Genomic DNA, 20,078 nt, shown 5'->3' on the forward strand with positions numbered 1-20,078 from the left:
CATTAGTGTTCTTCTTTATCATCCACACTGTAAAACAGACTTCCATAACCAAACGGTACCTGAACAAAGAGGTGGGAAGTGTGGGGGGAAGCTTTAAACTGAAGTTAGGCTTTTTTGAGAAATAGTCTTCTGGAGAAAAGGAAACATTTCTTCCTTATATCCAATCTAAACCTACCATCTTTCAGTTTAAAACCGTTGTCCCTTGTTCTGGCCCTGCTAAAAAGTTTGTCCCAATCTTTCTTATAAGTTCCCTTTAATCACTGAAAGGCTGTGATAAGGTCTCCCTATAGCATTCTCTTTTCCAGATGGACAACCCCAGCTTTCTCAACCTATTTTTATAGGAGAGGTGCTCCAGCCCTCTGATAATCTTTGTGGCCCTCCTCTGGACCTGCTCTAACAGGTCCACATCATTATTATGTTGGGAGCCCCAGAGATGGATGAAGTACTCCAGGTGGGGTCTGAGTAGAGGGGGAGTATTGCATCCCATGATCCTGTCATTTTCTTGGTGGGGGAAAAAAAGCTGCTAGATATCAGGTCCTCAATGAATTGTTGGTCTGTAGCTAGAAGCCTTGTGGAATAGGAGTAGCTTAACAGGATCCTGTCAGATGAGTGGCTAGTCACCCAACTGATGTGTCCTGGGGCAGGGTCATGTATGTTATAGGTAGTTTTTATGGGCAGTGGGGACAGGCTGTAATATATTTAAATATGACTAGTTTCATGCATTTTGTATGCTGTTGTCAAAGTACCACAATTACCTTACCTCTTGGAAGACCCTTAATAGAAAAAACTGAATGTTCCTTTTCTGTACTAACAAGAAAATGAGTTGCCTAGTTTAAACTCCTTTTCTTCTCAGTGTCACAATGAATGTGTGTGTGCTGTATGGAGAGAGATGCAGGGCAGGTGTTATCAAAGTAACAGTAATTTTCAGATGCTGGCCCAGTGAACTGAACTCCTTTGAAACTGATGGACATAGCCAAAATGTGGATTTTATATGCTGCTTCCTTGGACTTGTTCTGTAGCCATCACTACTGCTGCATAAAAAAAACAGCTAATACCAGACCAAATTCAGAATCTGTACTGTGATTCTGTGAGAAGAGAATCTGTTCTCACCTTAAACATCTTTATTGTGTAGGATCTTCCCTTGTTGTGTATAAATGTGGGGACTATGCCTGTTCTCCTAACTTTCCCTTCTCTTTGCAGTCTTACAAATGTCAGGAAAAATTGCGTCTGGGACTTTACATTTCCCTAACCAGCTGAAACTTGCTGGAAAGGGTGCAAATGGGGTCATACATTTTCGCAGGTGCTTTAGATCTTCATCTCTTCCAAATTTGCCTCCTTGTTTCCCAAAGCCTGACTTCTACTGTTGCGTGTTCAGCTGTGTGGTGCTCTTGACATAAAGTCGAAGTGTGTGATTTTTATTGCTCAAGTAAGAGAAGGCTGTTGTCCAGCTTCTTTTGACTAAACACCTTCAGCTTTTACATTAGTCCTTTTATTATCTGTCTTCATTTTCCCCTAGCTTTTTCCAGACTTCTGTTTCCACCTTTGTATTTTTAACTTCATTTTCACAAGAAGATAGCATATGTCTTACTTTATTTCCAGTACTTTCCTCAGAAGCCTTTGCTGGTGTACAGCAGGGGCTTGGGTGCTCCCTGTGGTGTTTGCAGGACTGGGATATATAATGTTGTCTGTCGTCACTCTTAAGGCTGGCTTTCTGTCCCCTTGAATAAGGGAATGATGGAGCTGTTCCTGGTAAAGTACTAAGGTAATTCATCTCAGTTTTGTTTTTTATTACTTTACAAGACAAGAGTGTATATAAGGTGTGTGTGGCACACCGAAAATGTCATTTCTTCCAAGGTAATGAGGGAACATGTGTCTCTTCTGTCTCTTTTTTTGTTTCTTTTAAATTTTTTTTTCTAACCACAATTGATGTTGTTTTACCTATTGCAGTGCATTGCTTTTGTCCAGAGAGTCACCTGCTTTTGAAATGGGTGTTCAGTAGAGCATGTTGCCACTGATAATCTCTTTGTAAATAGTCCAAAGAAAAACTGACTTGCTTTGAAGAAGATGCTGCTGCTGCTGCTTTGGTTCCAATCTTAGCTGCTGGTTCTAGTCTTACCTTTATTTTGGAGGAGACCACTGTGGTTGACACATTTGCAGTGTTCCCTATTTGTAGACCATGTTGGATTGCGAGTTTCTGTCTCAAATCCTGACAGGAATTCTCAGGAAAGATGCTTTCAGCATTTAGGGACTACTTTGTCACTATTAATTTTGTTCTCAGTCACTGATTTTGCATTCATTTCATTCAAGATGAATACCAATACCTACCATAACTTTAGGTACAGCACTGAATAAGTGTATCTGTTTTGTACTGAAAGTGGCATTTTCAGCCGTATTGTACGTTGACATTTGACTTTGTTCCACCCTTATATCAGAAATTATCTGGAATGCTGAGTTCGTAAACTTCGTAATTATTTCAGCTACTGCATCCTCCACCTAATTTGGTTGTTGCCTTGTGTTCAGTGACCTCACACAATGCTCAGTGTTCAAGGTGTGTGTGGTAGGTTTTGCAGTGAGAATTATTACAATATTAAAGCTTTTTACAAGCTTTGGTGAAATAGCTTCTTACGACAGTAGTCATGGAAAAATACTTAGGGGGTTATTTTTCTTCTCTCTCCTTTAGAATATAGATGACATTTTGCTTGTGCATTTTCTGTTGGGGGGGGAGGGGGGAGAGGGCAGGGAGCGAGGACTGTTTGTGTTGGAGAGTAGCCTGCAATGTTCTATGGTGCATTTGTGTTTCTAAATGCACAAAGTGAACAGCCACTGATGGAAGTATGTCTCCTGCCTGAGTAGACTAGATTGCTGTTACCTTGGTGTTTATGGATCGAAGCAAGTAACCCCCCAAGGCTATTTTTCTGTCCTAGATGAAGATCGTGATTAGGGAAAGAAAAACTGAAATCATATGGGTTCCTTTAGTCCCTTCCAGAGACTTCAGAAGGACTCTTGACAAATGTTGCACCTGTGAAATTAAGGGCAGAGGGAAAAGAATAAGTTATTTCATTTGGTGTATTGTGAAAAATCTCTATTTGTAGTTGAGAAGAAGAACTTTTTCCACTTTCTGTGGAAAAAGTGTTATTAAATCAGAAAACGTATCTGAAAAATAGCAAGTAATGTTGGATTTTTCCTGCAAATGGGTAGAAATCCTGTTTCTTGAAATACCTTGAAACCAGAAAAATGTTAGTGAACATACAATGTGTTAAGAACCTGTTGGAAGACCTATAGCTCTGGTTGGTAATGCATAGAAGATTGGTGTTTCAATACAGCACATTGGTTTGCTGGGAGCTGCTTCTGTAACTAGTTGAAATTTAAGAGTAATAATGAGTCAAAAACTTCTCGTTTTCTGGACTGTTTCAGGTGGATTCACCCTTAAACATAATCCTTCAGTCTAATGGGGCAACTTTGCTGCTATAAGCTTCGTAGACTTAGTCTCTATTTTACATTACTTGGTGGGAAGCTTCATTTTGCCTGTTGGGGTCCACATACACTGGGTTTGGACTCACGACCTTGGAAAAAGTAGAAAGGATAGATTAAAGGGCTGGAGGGCAGTGTCTTTGTCTTGTTCAGGGCAGGGTTATAGTTGTGAGCATGCTGTGGGTGAGAATAGCGTAGACTAAACGTTTTTCTTCCAGCAAGCTGTGTCATTAGACATGAAAACATAATCCTGTAGGCAGCTGACTGCTATAAGAAGAGAACCTAGCCTGGCACTGTGATTGGCCACCAAAATGGTACACGGTTGGATGCAAGGAGAGCTGTTGGTGGGTATCCATGAGGACACAGCTACCAGTGAGTCCTCATCACACTGCTGGCTTGGGCAGTATGGATGCCTGCCTTGCACCTTCTGTTGTACTGGCCCAGGTGTTTAAGAGGATTTATTCTATGTTGGATTAGGGATCTGTGTGACTCTTCTTGCTGGGTTATTTTTAAGTAGGATCAGTTTCATGAAGCTGATTCACTGGCTTGCCCCAGTTCAATGATATGATGAAGCTGGTTAAGATGGTGGTTCCCAAGTTCTTGCTGTTGAGTGTGGTTTTGCTGACAAAGATTTCTGTTTAACCACAGCCAAAGTGGTGTCTGATGTAAGAAGAGAAATTAGGAGATTGCACCATTTTACTCATCGGCACTTCAACATGATTGGGAGGGAGATAAGTAGATGCGGGGTGATCTATAAACACAAGATTACAAGCCAGCTTGGTGGTGTGTGCATCCTTTTGTATTCTCTTGATAAAAGTGAATCATAGGGCTCACCAAATAAAAGCTTGAAGAGAGTGCAAAATTCAAAGGAAGATTGGAATAGGTTTCTAGAATACCTGTAAACAAAAATGTAATGGCAGTCTGTGTGACTGTGAGTGGCAATGTAAGAGCAGACCCATGTTCCTTTTGGAGAGAAATTGTTTTCCATCACCCTTTCCTGCTCCCCTGGTTTGGTTTCTGTGAGGATGCTAGATAGCATGTCTCACCTTGGCTTGTGTTTTATAGTGTTAAAATTTTTATGTGAGAGTTTTCCCTTGTGTTGTTGGCTTCCTTATGTCATATGATTTTGAGCAGCAGAAGCAGAATTATTCTCACTTATCTTTTAATTGAATTTGTAATAGGCTTCTAGTAAAATATCTTCACTTATACAATATACAGTTTAACTGTATTTCTTCTGAAGGAATACAGAACCCACTGGGTAAAATGTGCTTATTTTAAAAGCAGGAGAGAACTGCTGAGGCTGTAATCAAAGCTTCTGTGAGATTTTGTTCACTGTTTTCTGAATGCAGTATGAAATAAGTGCTTGAAATAAGGATGTATTTTTCAGGCACTATCCAAAGTCAATCTGTGAAAAATCATCTTCCCCCTTTAAAAACTAATTCTTCAGTTTTATTCAGGTTATGAGCTGCTTTTTTGCTGGGGCTAACTAATGATCCTGTAATTCAGTATGTTTGTATTGACTGAAGTGAAAACAAATAGTTCAATTTTATGTGGTCAGAGTATGTGGTGGTTTTTTGTTTTGTTTTGTTTTCCTAGGGTGTACAAGCAAAAACATTTTGGGTTTAGCCTTAACATGTGTTTCAAATTTAGTGGAATTTCTTTTTTAATCTAGGTTTTATTTAAGGCCTAGCACACTGTTCCTCCTTCCCTGCAATGTTCTGTTGTAGGAAACTATGTATTTGCAGTCACCATATCAGATTTTTATTTTTCCCTGGGTCGCTGGAGGATTAGAGCAGATTATGGTGTTGGGATAATGTCTGACTCCTTGTGTTCCATTTAGCCATAAATAAGCCCCTGAAAAATCTGAATGTTGCTATGGTGATGTGAGTAAAAGCCTGGGATATGGAGTAAGTGAGCCGCTTAGAAGCATAATGTCACTTACAGTAATGAGCACACTGTCATTAGGACAGTGATGGGTTTACCTGGGGCTCTGTAACTTTGGTAGCCCATGCCAGATTCTGAAAGTGTGTAAGGAAATGCAATTCATATTGAATATGCTTTGTTCAGTAACTTGCAGCTGTGGACATTTTAACAAATAGAAACTCGTGTTTTTACTGTTTACTTTCTAGCTTTAGTGTGTGTTGAAGTATCACAAAGAAACAGACAAAATCTTCCAGTCTTTGTATGCCGCCTTTCACGTGATGATCTTGAATTAAACCAAGAAAACCAGTTCACAGCAATTTTGTTTTAAACTGTGTAAACACACATTTTTCTTCTCAAAGTGTGGAATATAAAAAGTAAGATTGCATTAAAATGTGGTTTGTTCTTTTTTTCTTTTTTAGTCTTTATAACCTGGCCTCACTGGAACTTAGAGAAAATTTGCTGACATACTTACCTGAGTAAGTGACATTTCATGTGTTTAATTGTAGTAACATAAGATGTTCTTAGTCCTAAAATCTGGTAACATACGAAAGTGAATGGCAGCTAGAAAAAAAAAATCATTGCAAATTAACAACATGTATGAAATACAGCTTTGTTTTAGCGGCACTAGTTACATCCATTACACTGAGTTGTACTTGCTTAGTAGCAGGAGCCTGCAGTCTGTGTCAGTTGGTTTTGCTCTATAAAAATACTCTGTATAACACAGCAGCACCAAACGTTTCTTCCTGCACACCTTGAACGAGCACATCAGCAGTGGGAATGGTGGTTTGGGTTGTTTTCATGCTGAAATTTTGTAACTGTGAAAGTAGGGTAATAGGATCTGAAAGATTTGCACTCTAGACCCTCACAGCATTTAAATAAGCATTTGTGTTCAGGGCTAAGTAACTGAAAGCTTCTAAAACTAAGAGATCAAAGCCTTGGTGACAAACTAGGCCTACTGATGTCTGAAGCCTGACTCCTCCCACCGTAATTTTTTGGGGAAAAAAGATACCTAGATATTTCTGTGAAGTCTGTACTACGGCAGAGGAATGGGTGGCCTTCTGTAAGGTTAATCAGGTATCTGAAGTTTTGGGGATCCTTTTTGGCTGCCTGGAAGAAGACTCTTTTACCTGTTGAAGTATTTCCCTTCCTTCATGACCTGACTGCTTCTTGCAATAGATTTGATGACTCCTGTTGTGCTTGTTTACTTAATCTAGTAAATACTGTAATAGATTTAACCTATTTTAATCAGAATCTCTTCCCCTGTTTCTTTGGGGTCCTTTTTTCCTGTCAGTCTACCCACTACCTCGGTTGCAGCTGTTATTTTTTTTAACACTGCACTTTAAATGTCAGTGGTCAGAAGATATGAATTGCTAGCTAGGTTTTGCGATGCACTAGAATGAAGCTATCATAAATCTTGACAATTTTATTGCTCCTGGAAAATTCTGGCTGTCAGTAATGTAGCTGACTAGTCTTGCTGGCTTTCATGCTACTGTGGCTTTGGGGAAGGTAAGCAAGAGCTCTACAGCAGACTGCTTTTAAAGTAGAAGGATGGCCCCTTGTGTATGCTCATGTTCAAAGAACTTGTTTTACATCCTTATGGACTTTCCTCTGTTTGCATCCTCAAATCCAAGATGAAATACTTCAGAAATGGATAGATCACGTTGAAGAAATAAATGATGGATTTATTGATTCTTGAATCACACTGTTACATATGATCGCTATAGGGAATTTTTATCCAGTTGCACAACTGTAAATTTTCCTTAAAAATAAATCTAACCAATTACACTAAACTTTGTAGCTTTGTCCACCCTGAGGGGCTTGTGGTTAAAATAAAGAATGATGATTTGATTGCCTACATGAAGTTTTGCATTTAAAGGATGTATAGTTACACTGACAAGCCAAATTATTTTTTCGGTAAGATATCACTGAAAATAGTCTATGCGCAGTAAAATAACTGTCTGTCTATAATACATTGTCATTTGAAATACGAGTCTCAGTAAAATGAGCTCATTCAAATATATGGGGTTTCTGTTGGTTTAGTCTGATGTGGTTTTGTTTTGACTTATCTCCTCGTACAGATCACTTGCCCAGCTGCAGCGACTAGAAGAACTTGATTTAGGAAACAATGAACTTTATCACTTGGTAAGAGAACATGCCACTGAAAGCGCATGTTGATCTTGTTTTATGCATCATTTAGATTAAATAGGCCAAAAGATGTTCAAAATTGAAGAACAAAAAATGTATGGAGGGAGAGGCTTTATATATACAGATGAATTTGGGCAGTGAGTTGGTGCTTCGTATATCTGCTTAGTCTTGTTCAGTACAATACTACTTTACCCAACACGGCTGCAGCTTATCTTTAGAAAATGAGAGCACTGCATAGACTTTTCCTACAGAAAGGAGTCTTGTCTGCACTTGCAGTTACAATAAACTCATGGGCTTCTGCAGGGAGCTGGACAGACTGAGCACAGATGAAAGCTCACTTATTTTCAGGGTGGGAGTAGGAATCTCTGAGAAGAGGCTGAGGCAAACTGTTGAGAATCACAGTGTTTCACATTGTGGCAGATAGATCTATCAAAAGATACCCGTCATCTCCTTTAAGATGACTCAATTAAATGCTGGATTTGCAGTAGATTAAGAGTTTGCATGTAATTTGTTAGTGCTTGTCAGGAAAAGTGTGATAGCTTGTTAAGCTATAACAATTAGTTTGTATGATGGAGTTCCCAAATGCTTACAGTCACCCTTACTGCATTTAACCATGGAACCTCTAAGTAGTGCATGGAGTAAGGATTGGTTTACTCAGACTGTAATTGCAAGGTGGTCATTTAGTTTTTCCTGGAAGCTCCTATGCTACTTAACGTTATTACTTTTTATGTTATAGCCAGAAACAATTGGTGCACTTTTCAATCTTAAAGACCTCTGGTTGGATGGAAACCAATTAGCTGAAATACCTCAGGTAAAGATGAGCTGTACTGATGCTGTTTTGAAAATGCTTTTAAAACAAAACCTTGTCTTTAAGTCCCACAGGGAGGCGATTTAAAATCAAATAGTTTTCTCAGTTCATTTTACCTGGGTTTAGTTTTGGATGTGTAAGAGTTTTCTCTTTAAAAAGTTCCTCTGCAAGTGATTGCACATGATATTGCATATTGTCAGACATTTCCTTTTAAACATTTTGACAGAGGAATTGTTCAATTTAAAGGATGACACATCCTCCATTAACACTCCCAATGATCAGGGAGCCACTCACTGACTGAGCTAACCCTCACCTTTTTTTATCTATCTGAGTTGTAGTTTTGACAGTTTTGAGAACGAATCATTGGAGTTGTTTTTGTTTGGGCTTTTTTTTGCAGTCATCTTCATCCATTCAAATACAGTGTTTTGGAGAAGTACAATAACAAAACTGTTGCCATAAATAGAAATTTTGATCTATGCAGACAAATCCCCCATCTGACATCAGTCATGGGATGAGAGGCCTTAGCATTTAAAGCTTACAGCGCTTTAAATTCCCTTTCTTAAGAACTGTGATAATGTTTTTCTCCATTCCTTGCTCAGTTTACTGTTATTTGCTGTATTGATCTCATTGTCAACAGTGGTACCTGAAAATGAGTTACAGTTTAGTGGGCTTTGTTGGCTTTGTTGTTGTTGGTTTGGCCTAATAATTTTCTAAGTAGATGTAGTTAAACACTGATAATCACTCATAAAACGTCAAGTGTGACATCAGCATCTGTTTTTCTTGAAGGTGGTCATTATTGTGTATTTCGTCTAATGTCCAAAAGATGAACTTGTAGGATAAAGAGGGTGTGTGTGTGTGTGTTTAATGGAAGATTCTCCTGAGAAGCAAACATTTCCAAAATAAAAGGACTGATTTGTCAGTTAAGATCAAGGCTGTCACTGTATGAAAACTTTATATATGTAAAAGTGAAGTATGCTTCTGCTCCAGACATTCTGTTCTCTGGAAGATGATTTGTATGACTAAAATGAGAACTATTCTGGAGTGTGTATAGGGGTATCTGTGTACATGGGGAATGGGAGTGTGCTCTGATGGCTAATAGGGACAAAGGCATTTCTCTGTCAGAATTTTAAGCTAATTGTTGGATACCATTGTAAAATAAAAATAATTAAGTAATCATTAATAATTGTAGATGATGGCAGTGTAATTTGGCAGTTCAATATGCTTGCTAGAGCAACTCTCCCAGCTCCTATTTCTACACTTGCTGCAGATGGGAGATGTGAAGATATGAAATCCCTAGATGTCATGGCATGTTGCTGTATCAGCCAGGAGAGACTAATCCTAATTTGCCTAGGGTTAATTGGGAGGGGCAGACTTTTAATTACATGGAGGTTGATAATCTCTAGTTCTGAAAAAACAATTTTGCAGTCTTTATTTCAGGAAAACTCCAGTTTAGACTGGTGCTTGCCTGGGTGTGCTTAGCATACCGTGTCTGGCTATTGAAGCCAGTCTTAATAGTTAGAATAAGAAACTGAATGAATCACTTGTTTTACCATATGTAAAATGTAGTTATTTACTTGATTCTGCATTTTTAGGTCATACAAAGAATGGCCAATTTAGAGGTCATTCAGAGAATTGTTTTTCTTTCCGGAATTTCATTGCGATGGCACATTTTTCAAATTGCTTTGTTACATGTTTGGGCATGACTTAAATTTTTTGCCTTGTATCGCAGGAAGTAGGAAACCTGAAAAACCTGCTTTGTCTGGATGTTTCTGAAAATAAATTGGAATGCCTTCCTGAAGAAATTAGTGGTCTGACTTCTTTAACAGACCTGCTTGTTTCTCAAAATTTACTTCAGGTCTTACCTGATGGCATTGGTAAGTACAAGGTGAATGCTATCACACAGAACCATTTAATCCACTGTAAATTGCAAGTAATTTGTTTTCAAGTCTTTTGAAGTCATTTTGTGCAAAAGATGAGCTTGCCTCAGCTTTTTTTTGTTTTGCTTGGTATGAAATGTGTAGCTCTATTAATTTCACATCTTAATTGTCTGCATAATGACTACCTTGTAATCCTGTTTTGGTCTTTACTTGATACCTACTACATGAACAAAATGAAAGTTATTATGTCCTCTCTGTTCCTTCTGTGCCCATGTCACCATCATAACGTTGTAAAATTCTAGCTTGTAACATACTGTAGGTCTTGATAAGACTGACAGTATCACTGGTAAAAAATACGTCCTTTTTAATGGGGATGTGTAATTATCTTCAATTGCATAACGTGATTACCCCTATACTGAACCCAGTGGAAGCCTGTTCAGCTTCAGCCCATTACTCCTCACCCTTGAGGGAGGATTCAAACTACAATCTTTCTCCATCTGACCCCTTAAAATAGGTTTAATAACTGAAGAGTGTTTTCTGGAGCATTACCAGAGCCTTTTTTAAGGTAAATATTTTAACCCTGCAGTAGTTGTGACAAGTAGTCAGCAAGGGATTGTTTCTTTGCTACTCATCAACTGTTTTTCTGGAGAGTTTCATGCCGCAGGAGTGTGCGTTCTTCAAGGAGGACTTGTGAATGTGGTTTAACTGGGAATGTGGAAAATGGGCAAACATTCGCCTTCCCTCCATATACTATATAAGCCTAAGAAAAGAGAAATGTTTTTCTAGAAGTTAAACTTGGGGGAGTGGGGTGACTACTGTGAGTCCTACAGTTTGCTAGTATGTTTGGTAGAGAGTTGTAGCAGCCCTCTCTGATGATTTGAGGTGGTACAGTTGTACATCAGAAATTGAGTTCTATGTACCTTCTGAAAGGCTGCAGCCCATACAGCCTGCTAGAGGGGAGCTTGTCTCTAACGCCAGCTGGAAGACAATTGCAAGGGAACAGGTCATTTCAGGCCAAGCCTGGTTTGCACATGCATTCTGTGACATTCTCTGGATGTAATTTTCTTACAAAGCCTGGTGGCGTGGTTGAAGTGAACCTCACTGGTATCTGGAAGCTACTGGGAGGAGCTCAGCTGATCATCGAATCGCTGGTTGGACTGGTGGCTCTTTGGAGCCCTCAGAGCAGGGCTGTCACCAACATCAGCAGGTTGGGTCAGCCTTGGTTGTGTCTCATCAAGTCTCTGAAGCCCCTAACAGAGGTGGCTCCAGCACCCTTGGGCAGCCTGCATCAGTGCTGCACCACCTCCCTGTGAGGAAGATTCTCCACGTGTACAGCTGGGACCTACCAGGCTTTGGTTTGTGGCCACTGCTGTCTCACCTGCCACTGCAGAGAGGATTTTGCTTCTGTCATCTCTGTAACTGCCCTTCAAGTAGTTGTGGGCTGTTCCAAGACATCTTCTTGACTGCCTCTTTGTTGGAGTCAACAAAGCCAGCTCTCAGCCTCAGCTCACATGTGCCCTGGTCATCTTGATAGCTTTGTACTGAACCCCTATCATCATCCTACTTGAACTGGGGAGTCAGGGGAGGGGAGACAGGACACAAAACTGAGCATAATTTTACAGGTGTGGCCTAATGGGTGCTGGGTAGATGGGATATAGTAATTTCTATTGATCTGCTGTCCATAATTCTCCTAATGTGGTCCAGCCAGTGTTTACTTCATTTCTGGTGGGAACTCATTGCTAATTCATGTTCAGCTTAGTGCTCACCATAGTCCCCAGGCCCTTTCCAGCAGGGCTCTTCTGCTGCCTGTCACTTCCCAGCCTGTACCCAGTGCACATCTATTCTGCCCAGGTGCAGAACTATGTGCTTCTTCAGGTTTCTGTTTACTTTGCTGTCTCTCTGAGTATCAGCTGTCTCTTCATGATTTAGCATCAGTGAATTTGATGTGCCAGCCTATTAGGCTATTTTGGACCATGTAGGGATGGACAGGGAGGTGTCAGCAGCTGGTGATGTCCCTTGAATTCTCTGTCTTGAGCTCTTCCTGGGGCAGCTCTGCTTTGTACCAGAGACCATTCTGATACAAAGGAGCAGAACAAGGCGAACTTTCTGCTCTGAAATAGTATTTTGTCCTTCCTGGGGAGAAGACCTTCAAAGAAGTTTGATTTCTAGTCCAGCAAATAAACTTGGGTTTCATATCCGACTAACTGCATTCTATATTAGGACAAGGAGATCTTGATCCTCTTTGGATGTGGGCCGCCACTTCGGTTCCACTTGGCTACTTTGGATTAGTAGATGTAGGTGGTCTCTGAACACTTCTTTATTAATAAACATTGTATAATTGAGGAAAAAATTGTAATTTTCTCTTTATAGGCCTTTGGGTAGACACCTCCTTGAAATTTGCATGGGCTATCATTCAGATTGCAACTTTAATACAATTCAATATGCTTAAATATTAGCTATGAATATTGATGTTATATATTGATTCAGTGATGTTATAAACTTGCAGAAATAGTTGGAGCACCAAGTGAAGCAGTGCTTGAATTCTTTTTATACCTGAAAAGAAAAATAAATCATTGTGTTAGATGATTTCTAAAAGCTTTGCAGCAGTAAAATTCTCTGTAATTAAAGCAGGCATCAGAGGATACCAAACTAAAAAAATGTATGCTTTCTCTCCAGGAAAATTGAGGAGGCTCTCCATTCTGAAGGTTGATCAGAACAAACTTACTCAGCTAACAGACTCAATTGGAGACTGCGAAAGCCTTACTGAACTGGTTCTAACAGAAAACCAGCTGCAGGTAAGCATGATCATGGCTGCTCAAATGGCTGACAGTAATAAGACCTACTGCTAAGTGCTGAATCACTTAGCTTGTAAGATTAGTTACCCTTGCTACTGCTATGTAGTGAGTTTCCTTTAAATGCATCTTATTTCTTACCTGTTAAATGAATGCTGAAGATCAAATTGTATGTAGTAACAATCTGTCCTTCCAAAGGCTTAAGCAATTACATATTCACTCTTGAATCTTTCATATCCAGTAAGGGAATTGAAGCATGTGGAATGCTGGTATCACTTTGTTGTGTTTTTGATGCTGAGTTTGTGCTATGTGGTGTTACTACCAATTTTTGCTGTGCGTTATCTGGATCAGACTTGCTGAAACTGAATAGAAGCCCCAGGCCCTGCAGAGCTGCTGCTGTACTGCTCCTTGCTCTGCTGATCTCCAACCAGGTATTAAATACGATATGTGGTCAACTAAAAATCTCAGATTTCCTTCTGTTAGGTGTTTCTCTCCATTATGTTGAAACTGCTTTCCCATGGCATTGACACTTGGAGAGTAGAGTTGTTTTAAAGTCTAGGTTTGAGCATTTCTTAGGTTAGGTTGGTGCTTGGTTGAGAGTTAGCAGCTTAAGCCTGTTGGAAAGATACCTCTCCAGAAGTCAGTTCATAGCACCTAAGTTATCTTAGTGCAGAGGTAACTAACTCATCAGTGAATTCGTATTAGAAACTGACCTTTCTGGACATTTCTTCTGCAAGATAAAGCCTTGGATATCCTTTGGAAGGCCTGGTAGTAACAGAGATTAACTACACTCCAGTTTTCAAAACGGATGGGTCTATTAATTTATTTTTAAAATGAGAAAAGTTTTCTTCTGACTCTGAATTTATAAGTTCTGTTTGCGTATTATTTTGGTTTTGTTTGCACAGTCATTACCGAAGAGCATTGGAAAACTAAAGAAGCTGAACAATTTGAATGCCGATAGAAACAAATTAACATCTTTACCCAAAGAGGTAAGATTTTTGTTCAGTTAATACTCACAGATGTGATTATACTAACAGAAAACTCTTGATTTCATATTCCTATAAGAAGTAGCAGGCAGCTTTTATCTACTGGGTATTCCTTCCAAAGCAATCATAACCAGAAACTTGTCCATTAGATCTGAACAGCATAAATCTCAACAGCAGCTGTGATGATTTGGTTGCTTGGAGGTGCAAAACGTCCTTGCAATTGAACAAGAAGGCTTGGATCTAATTAGTTTGTAACTAGTAATTCCCAGTGTGGGTGTCAGGTCCAGCACTATTTGAAGACTCTGGAAGTTGTGGTAGGGTGAATGCATTTAAACACCAATGTGCCTCTTCTGCATGTAGTATGAAAATATTGCTGGAGTCTTCCTTGCCTCACTCTTGTGAGTAATAGCAAAGGGAAGATTCCATATTCTGAAAAATTATTCAGAGATTGTTTTGACAGTCTCTTTGGTTTTGGAGATGTTGAGACTACTTTTGCGTTTGAATATGAGGACCTAACCTGACCACTGATACCTCAAATCTTACAGCTGTGATGACTAGGACTTCTTGTCTGTCACAACAGTATATAGAATGAAACAAAGCTATAATTTCTGTTGTGAAACTAAATATAATGGAGGCCTTACAAGTTTACTTCAGCAGTAAATCACAGAATGGTTTGGGTTGGAAGGGACCTTAAAGATCATAGGGGAAAGAAACAGCATCCTGTGATTGGAGCACGGGACTGCAAGTTGGTTCTGTTTGCATTACCGTTTCTCTGTAATTTTTGTCCAAGTAGTTCTGCCCTTTAATTTTCCTATCTGTTTCTATCATGTGTATCTGAGGTCCGCATCTTTCAGTCACTTCAGGACCAGTAAGGGTGTGTACTCAGATGGCAGCCGATGGATGGGAATTGAAAGGAGTATCAGCTCTGACTAGGGATTACACACTTCTGCTCAGGCCCACTTACTTACCGAGCTTGGACCGCTCAAGAAGGAGGTGTGAGGGGGAAGCAAAGTGTCTGGAAAGTGGGAGATGAGGGAGAGGTGCTAGTCTGAAGAGAGCAGACCAAGCAGGGACAGAAGATGCTGCTGTGGCACTGGCAGCAACAATTCCAATGACCCAGCTCCAAGCTGCATCACGTTTGTCACCTAATCAGAGCTCCATGATACCCCTTATTGCTCCTTTACAGATAAGCTTGTAAATACACGTTTGACAAGGGTGGAGGAGTGAAGAGAAGATGTAAGTACTGCAGCTCCTTTAAAAGGACAGTATCTCCTCTGCAGAGTTGTTGTTGGTTCTGAGCAGAAAATTGCAGAGCGTGTACCCAGATGGGTTGCATAAATGCTAGCAAGAGACAGGACCTTGGGGAAACCGTGTTTCTGGGTTGGGATGTGATGACAATTTTGATCTTGTGCTCATTCAGCAGAAAACTTTTCATGTCTTTACAAAGAGCTTAGTTTAGTACATTACATAGGTGTCCTATCTGTACTTGAGACTCATACAATTTTGTGTCTAGTCCACATTTAAGCAGAATCGCTCTGAGCTTGTTATAGCGTGTAAGGTTTTACTGTTACACTTTATTTCCAGATTTGCCATTAATAGCTTATGTAGTGTATAAGCACTTTTTCTTAGTTAATGATGTTTATGGTATTGGAGGCAGTGCATGAAGGCAAGCAGTGTGACTTGGGAGGAGTAGGGTCAGGAGCAGGTGAGAGGAGGCTTGGCTTCAAAAGCAGATAAAGCAGGGTGAATATGGAGTGTGTATGTTTTGGGGGAATAACAGAGCCAAGGGCTTGGTGCAGAACAATAAAGGTATTCATGCTAACAAGAAACTGGAAACTTGGAACTGGAAATGGGTTTCAGAGGTGGAAAGCATTCCCCAGTCAGTAAAGGTGTTGGGGGTATCCAGGGAGGAAGTGAAGAACAAGAACGGGTGTGGAGAACACTAGCGCACATGCGAGAGGGAGAGAGGAAGGAGGGAACACCTGCACAAGGGGTGGGTTAAAGTCAGGGATGAGTCTGTGTTTGGAGAAGGAGGGTGCTGAGGAAATGGAAGGTGGGATCTGGAATGAGGTGAGCTGGAGAGTTGTAGGAAGTCCAGGAAATAAAGTGGGGAGAGGGCAGTGCCCCAGGGAGTTTGGCAGAGAAACAGGGAAGCAGAGCTCCTTGGCATCCACTGCTTTGGAATAGACTTTTTTTTTTTTTCCTGTAAAGGTCTTCTCACCTGTGTATCTTCCTCATTAGAGCGAACATTTGATATGACGTTTAATGTAAGATTTCCAGAATGATTCATTAAATTATGTTTTGCTTTGTGGATTTTTTAAATTATTTTGGGTTTTATTTTTAAAGTAAGTCAGTTCCCCTCTAACTGGAGGGTCATATCCACCCTGCAGAATGGTGGATTTGAATTCCAAGATGGTAATGGTAACAAATAGAAAACATAAACAACTGGTGCATGGTTTGTCTCAAAAATACTGTTAACATGCACATATTGCAGAAGCTACCATCTAGCTAACAAGACTTTTCAGTTTCAATTTTTCAAGTTTCAGTTTCAATTCCTTATGCTTAGGCTGTGCAATAAATCACTTTTCCCTCCAAGTCTTTAGATTGCCTTCTACCAATGCTGAAATGCTAGTTTCAAAAACAGAAAGAGAACTATCGCTCTCTGCTCATCTTTCATCTGTTCCTGGAGCTGCATTTTCTTTGTGTAGTGTTTTTCTTAACCATTAGCTTTTTGCTTTAAAGTGAACGTAAACATTTCTCTAGTACAAGTTTTCTGGTTGAAATTCAGAGGAATTCAGTGAAGAGTCACATTTCATAGTTCTAAAAGACAAATGTTCTGCATAAAGAGTGCACAGGTATAACGAGTACTGTTTGCTGTTATGCAAAGCATCCACAGGAGCAGCTTCGGGGGTGCTGATAATGGCAAAGATCCCAATTACGAGTTTCCCTTTATCGGATGGCTGGGAGGAACAATTTCATGTCTAGGCCAAATGTCGTTTTCCTTCTCATCATGACTGACTTAGAGAAAAAAATACTACAAAATTCATTGGTAGAGCACTGAAAGAAAACTGAAAAATGTGTCACCCTTTTTCTATCTGGAGGGTTCTGCTTGACAATGAGAAAGCATACCATCTTTTCCATTTATTTTCATCTCAAACTGACTAATTAGTATTTAAAGCCAGACACACACTTCTGACAGCAGTAATTTTCAACACCCCTGCCAGCTGCGTGTTGCTTAAGATGTCTCCTGAGATAGTATGGCAAAGATTGGGGTCTCAAACCTTCACACATCAATTAGTAGTTGTATACTAGTTCCCCCTTCACAGAAGCAGAGGCAAGTGCAGGAGTGTACACTGCAGATATTCTTGCTTGGTATCTTCTCCTCTTTTTCCTCTTTTTCTTCCTTCTTTCTCTCGTTCTTTCTCTGCCTTACAGAGTGCTAGAGTAGCTGTGCATTTGTGGTCTTCATCCTTACATGAGATGGATGTGGGACAGGCCTTTGCTGGTTTCTGTTAGAGAGGGACAAAGATACAAAATCTGGTAATGTGTATAGAAATAATGGAACTCTTACTGGGGAGAAGAGTAGCTGTATCCGGTCATATCTACCAGCTGGTGTCTCTCCTTCCCTCCAGAATTATTCCTGTAGTGAAGAGACCCTAGGATGACAGAAATTATGTGGCTGCTCTAATATAACCTGATGGATAATCTTTGAGTTCTAGCTTTTTTGTGGTGGTGTGGGGTGTTTTTGGTGGCTTGGGTTTTTCTTTTTGTTGGATTTTTGTTGTTGTGTTGTTGTGGGTTAGGGTTTTTTTCTTTGTTTTGTTCTTTTGTTAGCAGTTTACTAGGATTGGATTTTGGGTCAACTTGTCAAACCATTTCATTGCTGGGGCATTTCAGTGCATACTTGCAAAAAACAGTATCTACCTTCTTGTCTGTAATTTCTTGATTTGGGATTATTGAGGAGTTTTTGTGTGCAAATACGCCTTCAAAATTTCTTGATTCAAAGGTTCTTCTGCATCTGGTGTTGATATATAAGGTAAAACATGGAACAGCAGAATGGATGACCAAGACCTGAGTCACTTACAGATTTCATCTTCAGAATCTCACAGCTCAATCCCTCTCTAGCTGAACTGAGTGGTGAAACAGACTTGAGCAAGAACGGAGAATGTCTAAACCTGTTCATAGTTACAAATGTTTTTCCCTTTAAACTTGAAAGACCTGCCTGGTGACTCTTTGGTATTGAAATCCCACCCTGGCACTGGGACGCTGGTGAAACTGGTGTGTTGATTTTGGCTCTTGCATAAATAACCTCCTTGGAATGTTTTCCAGTTCATGTGCTTTTGTTAATGAGTCTCTACAACCTGCAGAGGTCTGGTAATGAGTCCTTCCTGGCTCTGAGGTATATTGTGAGAATTATGCTACAGTAGGTAAAACAGCAGGGATTTTTTTTGGCAATAACTGTTGCTTTTTACAATCTATTTTTTTTTTTTTTTTTTTTTAACAAGTTTGGGCTACTTTGTTGTTTCTGGTTTTAACTTCCAATGTCTTGTTCCTTCCCTCATTTGTGTAAAAGTACGTGTTTGTGTGTCTTAAAGGGAAAAAAGGCACTAAGGAAGAATGCAGGAAAACTTGTCTTGAGCCAGAGGGCAGAGAAACTTTCTTGCTCTGCTCCTCCTGTGCTGTTCACTAGTGTCACAGGGGGAGTTGAAGTCAGTTTGCCAATGATTTTCCTAGCCAATTTAAAGTTAATAATAAATGAATAATAGTTACTAATAGCGAACTGGGCATTTTCTTCCACCTCTAAATGTATTCTGTTCTTGTAATTAAATTATTAGTGGGACCAAGGAAAATTCTGACTTTACTTACTTTGAATCCAAACAAAATTTTGGTTCTGACACCCTGGAAAAGGTTTTACAACACAATAGGAACTGTGTTTAAATTCCCAGTATATTTGTCAGAGTTGAATAAGCCTAGTGAGAGTTTGTGATGCTGGCAGCCATATTGAGAGCTGAATAAAAGAGCTATCACTGGACTTCAACTAGTCACATGCTAAAGAATAATCATTACAGTAGTTGTCATAATGTCTTTTCTGTTATTATTTTTTTGCATTCTGAAAGATGCCAACTGGTAAAGGGCAGTAGAATTGATTCATAGCTCTCAAGCAGTTAACGGATGCTGAAATCAAAAGATGTTATTCAACTAACATCGGCTTTAGAGCAATAACAGTGTGAGGATGCGTAATCAGTAAAATTTCGTCTGTGGTGACAAATGACTGTAGCTGACAGCTGGGCTTGATAGAGAGCAAATGGGAGGGTTTGGGAAGGATCTAAACAGGAAGAGAGGGATGAATCTTCACACTTTTTTTGGGTTTTCCTCCAGAAAGCTGTAAAGGTGTCATTAGCAGGAAAAATCAAACAGCAACCAAGAGGTTATTGTAACAGAGAAGAGGAGTAAAAGTTGGGAGATCAAAAATAGACAATTGATGCAGGTGTCAAAACAACAGTCTGTCTGCAGTAGAGGAGTCATCAGGCACATCAGCAGAGGAGTGATGTGATAAAAATTGCAGTTCTGGATGACTCTTAAAGATATCTAACAAGTGCAAGGTCCTACACCTGGGTCGGCACAATCCCAGGCACAGCTACAGGCTGGGCGGAGAACAGATTCAGAGCAGCCCTGCAGAGAAGGACTTGGGGATGGTGATTGGCGAGAAACTCAACATGAGCAGGCAGTGTGCGCTTGCAGCCCAGAAACCCAACTGTATCCTGGGCTGTATCAAAAGAAGCATGACCAGCAGGTCAAAGGAGGTGATCCTGCCCCTCTACTCTGCTCTTGTGAGACCTCACTTGGAGTATTGTGTCCAGTTCTGGTGTCCTCAACATAAAAAGGACATGGAGCTGTTGGAGCAAGTCCAGAGGAGGGCCACGAAGATGATAAGGGGACTGGAGCACCTCCCGTATGAAGACAGGCTGAGAAAGTAGGGGCTGTTCAGCCTGGAGAAGAGAAGGCTGCGTGGAGACCTCATAGCAGCCTTCCAGTATCTGAAGGGGGCCTATAAGGATGCTGGGGAGGGACTCTT

The 20,078-nt window shown here is 40.1% G+C and overlaps 1 protein-coding gene across 1 annotated transcript in view; it reads left to right on the forward strand.

Moving 5' to 3' along the window:
* Positions 1 to 5,813: 5,813 nt before the first annotated feature.
* Positions 5,814 to 20,078, forward strand: part of LRRC1 (leucine rich repeat containing 1) — a gene marked incomplete at its 5' end in the record, with an annotated part of 23,177 nt that continues 8,912 nt past the window's right edge. Inside the window, 6 exons of the mRNA XM_010020730.1 lie at positions 5,814 to 5,870; positions 7,473 to 7,536; positions 8,276 to 8,350; positions 10,077 to 10,221; positions 12,901 to 13,019; positions 13,922 to 14,005. Of these exons, the coding sequence (XP_010019032.1) occupies positions 5,814 to 5,870; positions 7,473 to 7,536; positions 8,276 to 8,350; positions 10,077 to 10,221; positions 12,901 to 13,019; positions 13,922 to 14,005 (544 nt within the window). The remainder of the gene's footprint in view (positions 5,871 to 7,472; positions 7,537 to 8,275; positions 8,351 to 10,076; positions 10,222 to 12,900; positions 13,020 to 13,921; positions 14,006 to 20,078) is intronic.

This window comes from Nestor notabilis, unplaced genomic scaffold, assembly GCF_000696875.1.
Source record: "Nestor notabilis isolate BGI_N333 unplaced genomic scaffold, ASM69687v1 scaffold29128, whole genome shotgun sequence".
NCBI classification, from domain to species: Eukaryota; Metazoa; Chordata; class Aves; order Psittaciformes; family Psittacidae; genus Nestor; species Nestor notabilis.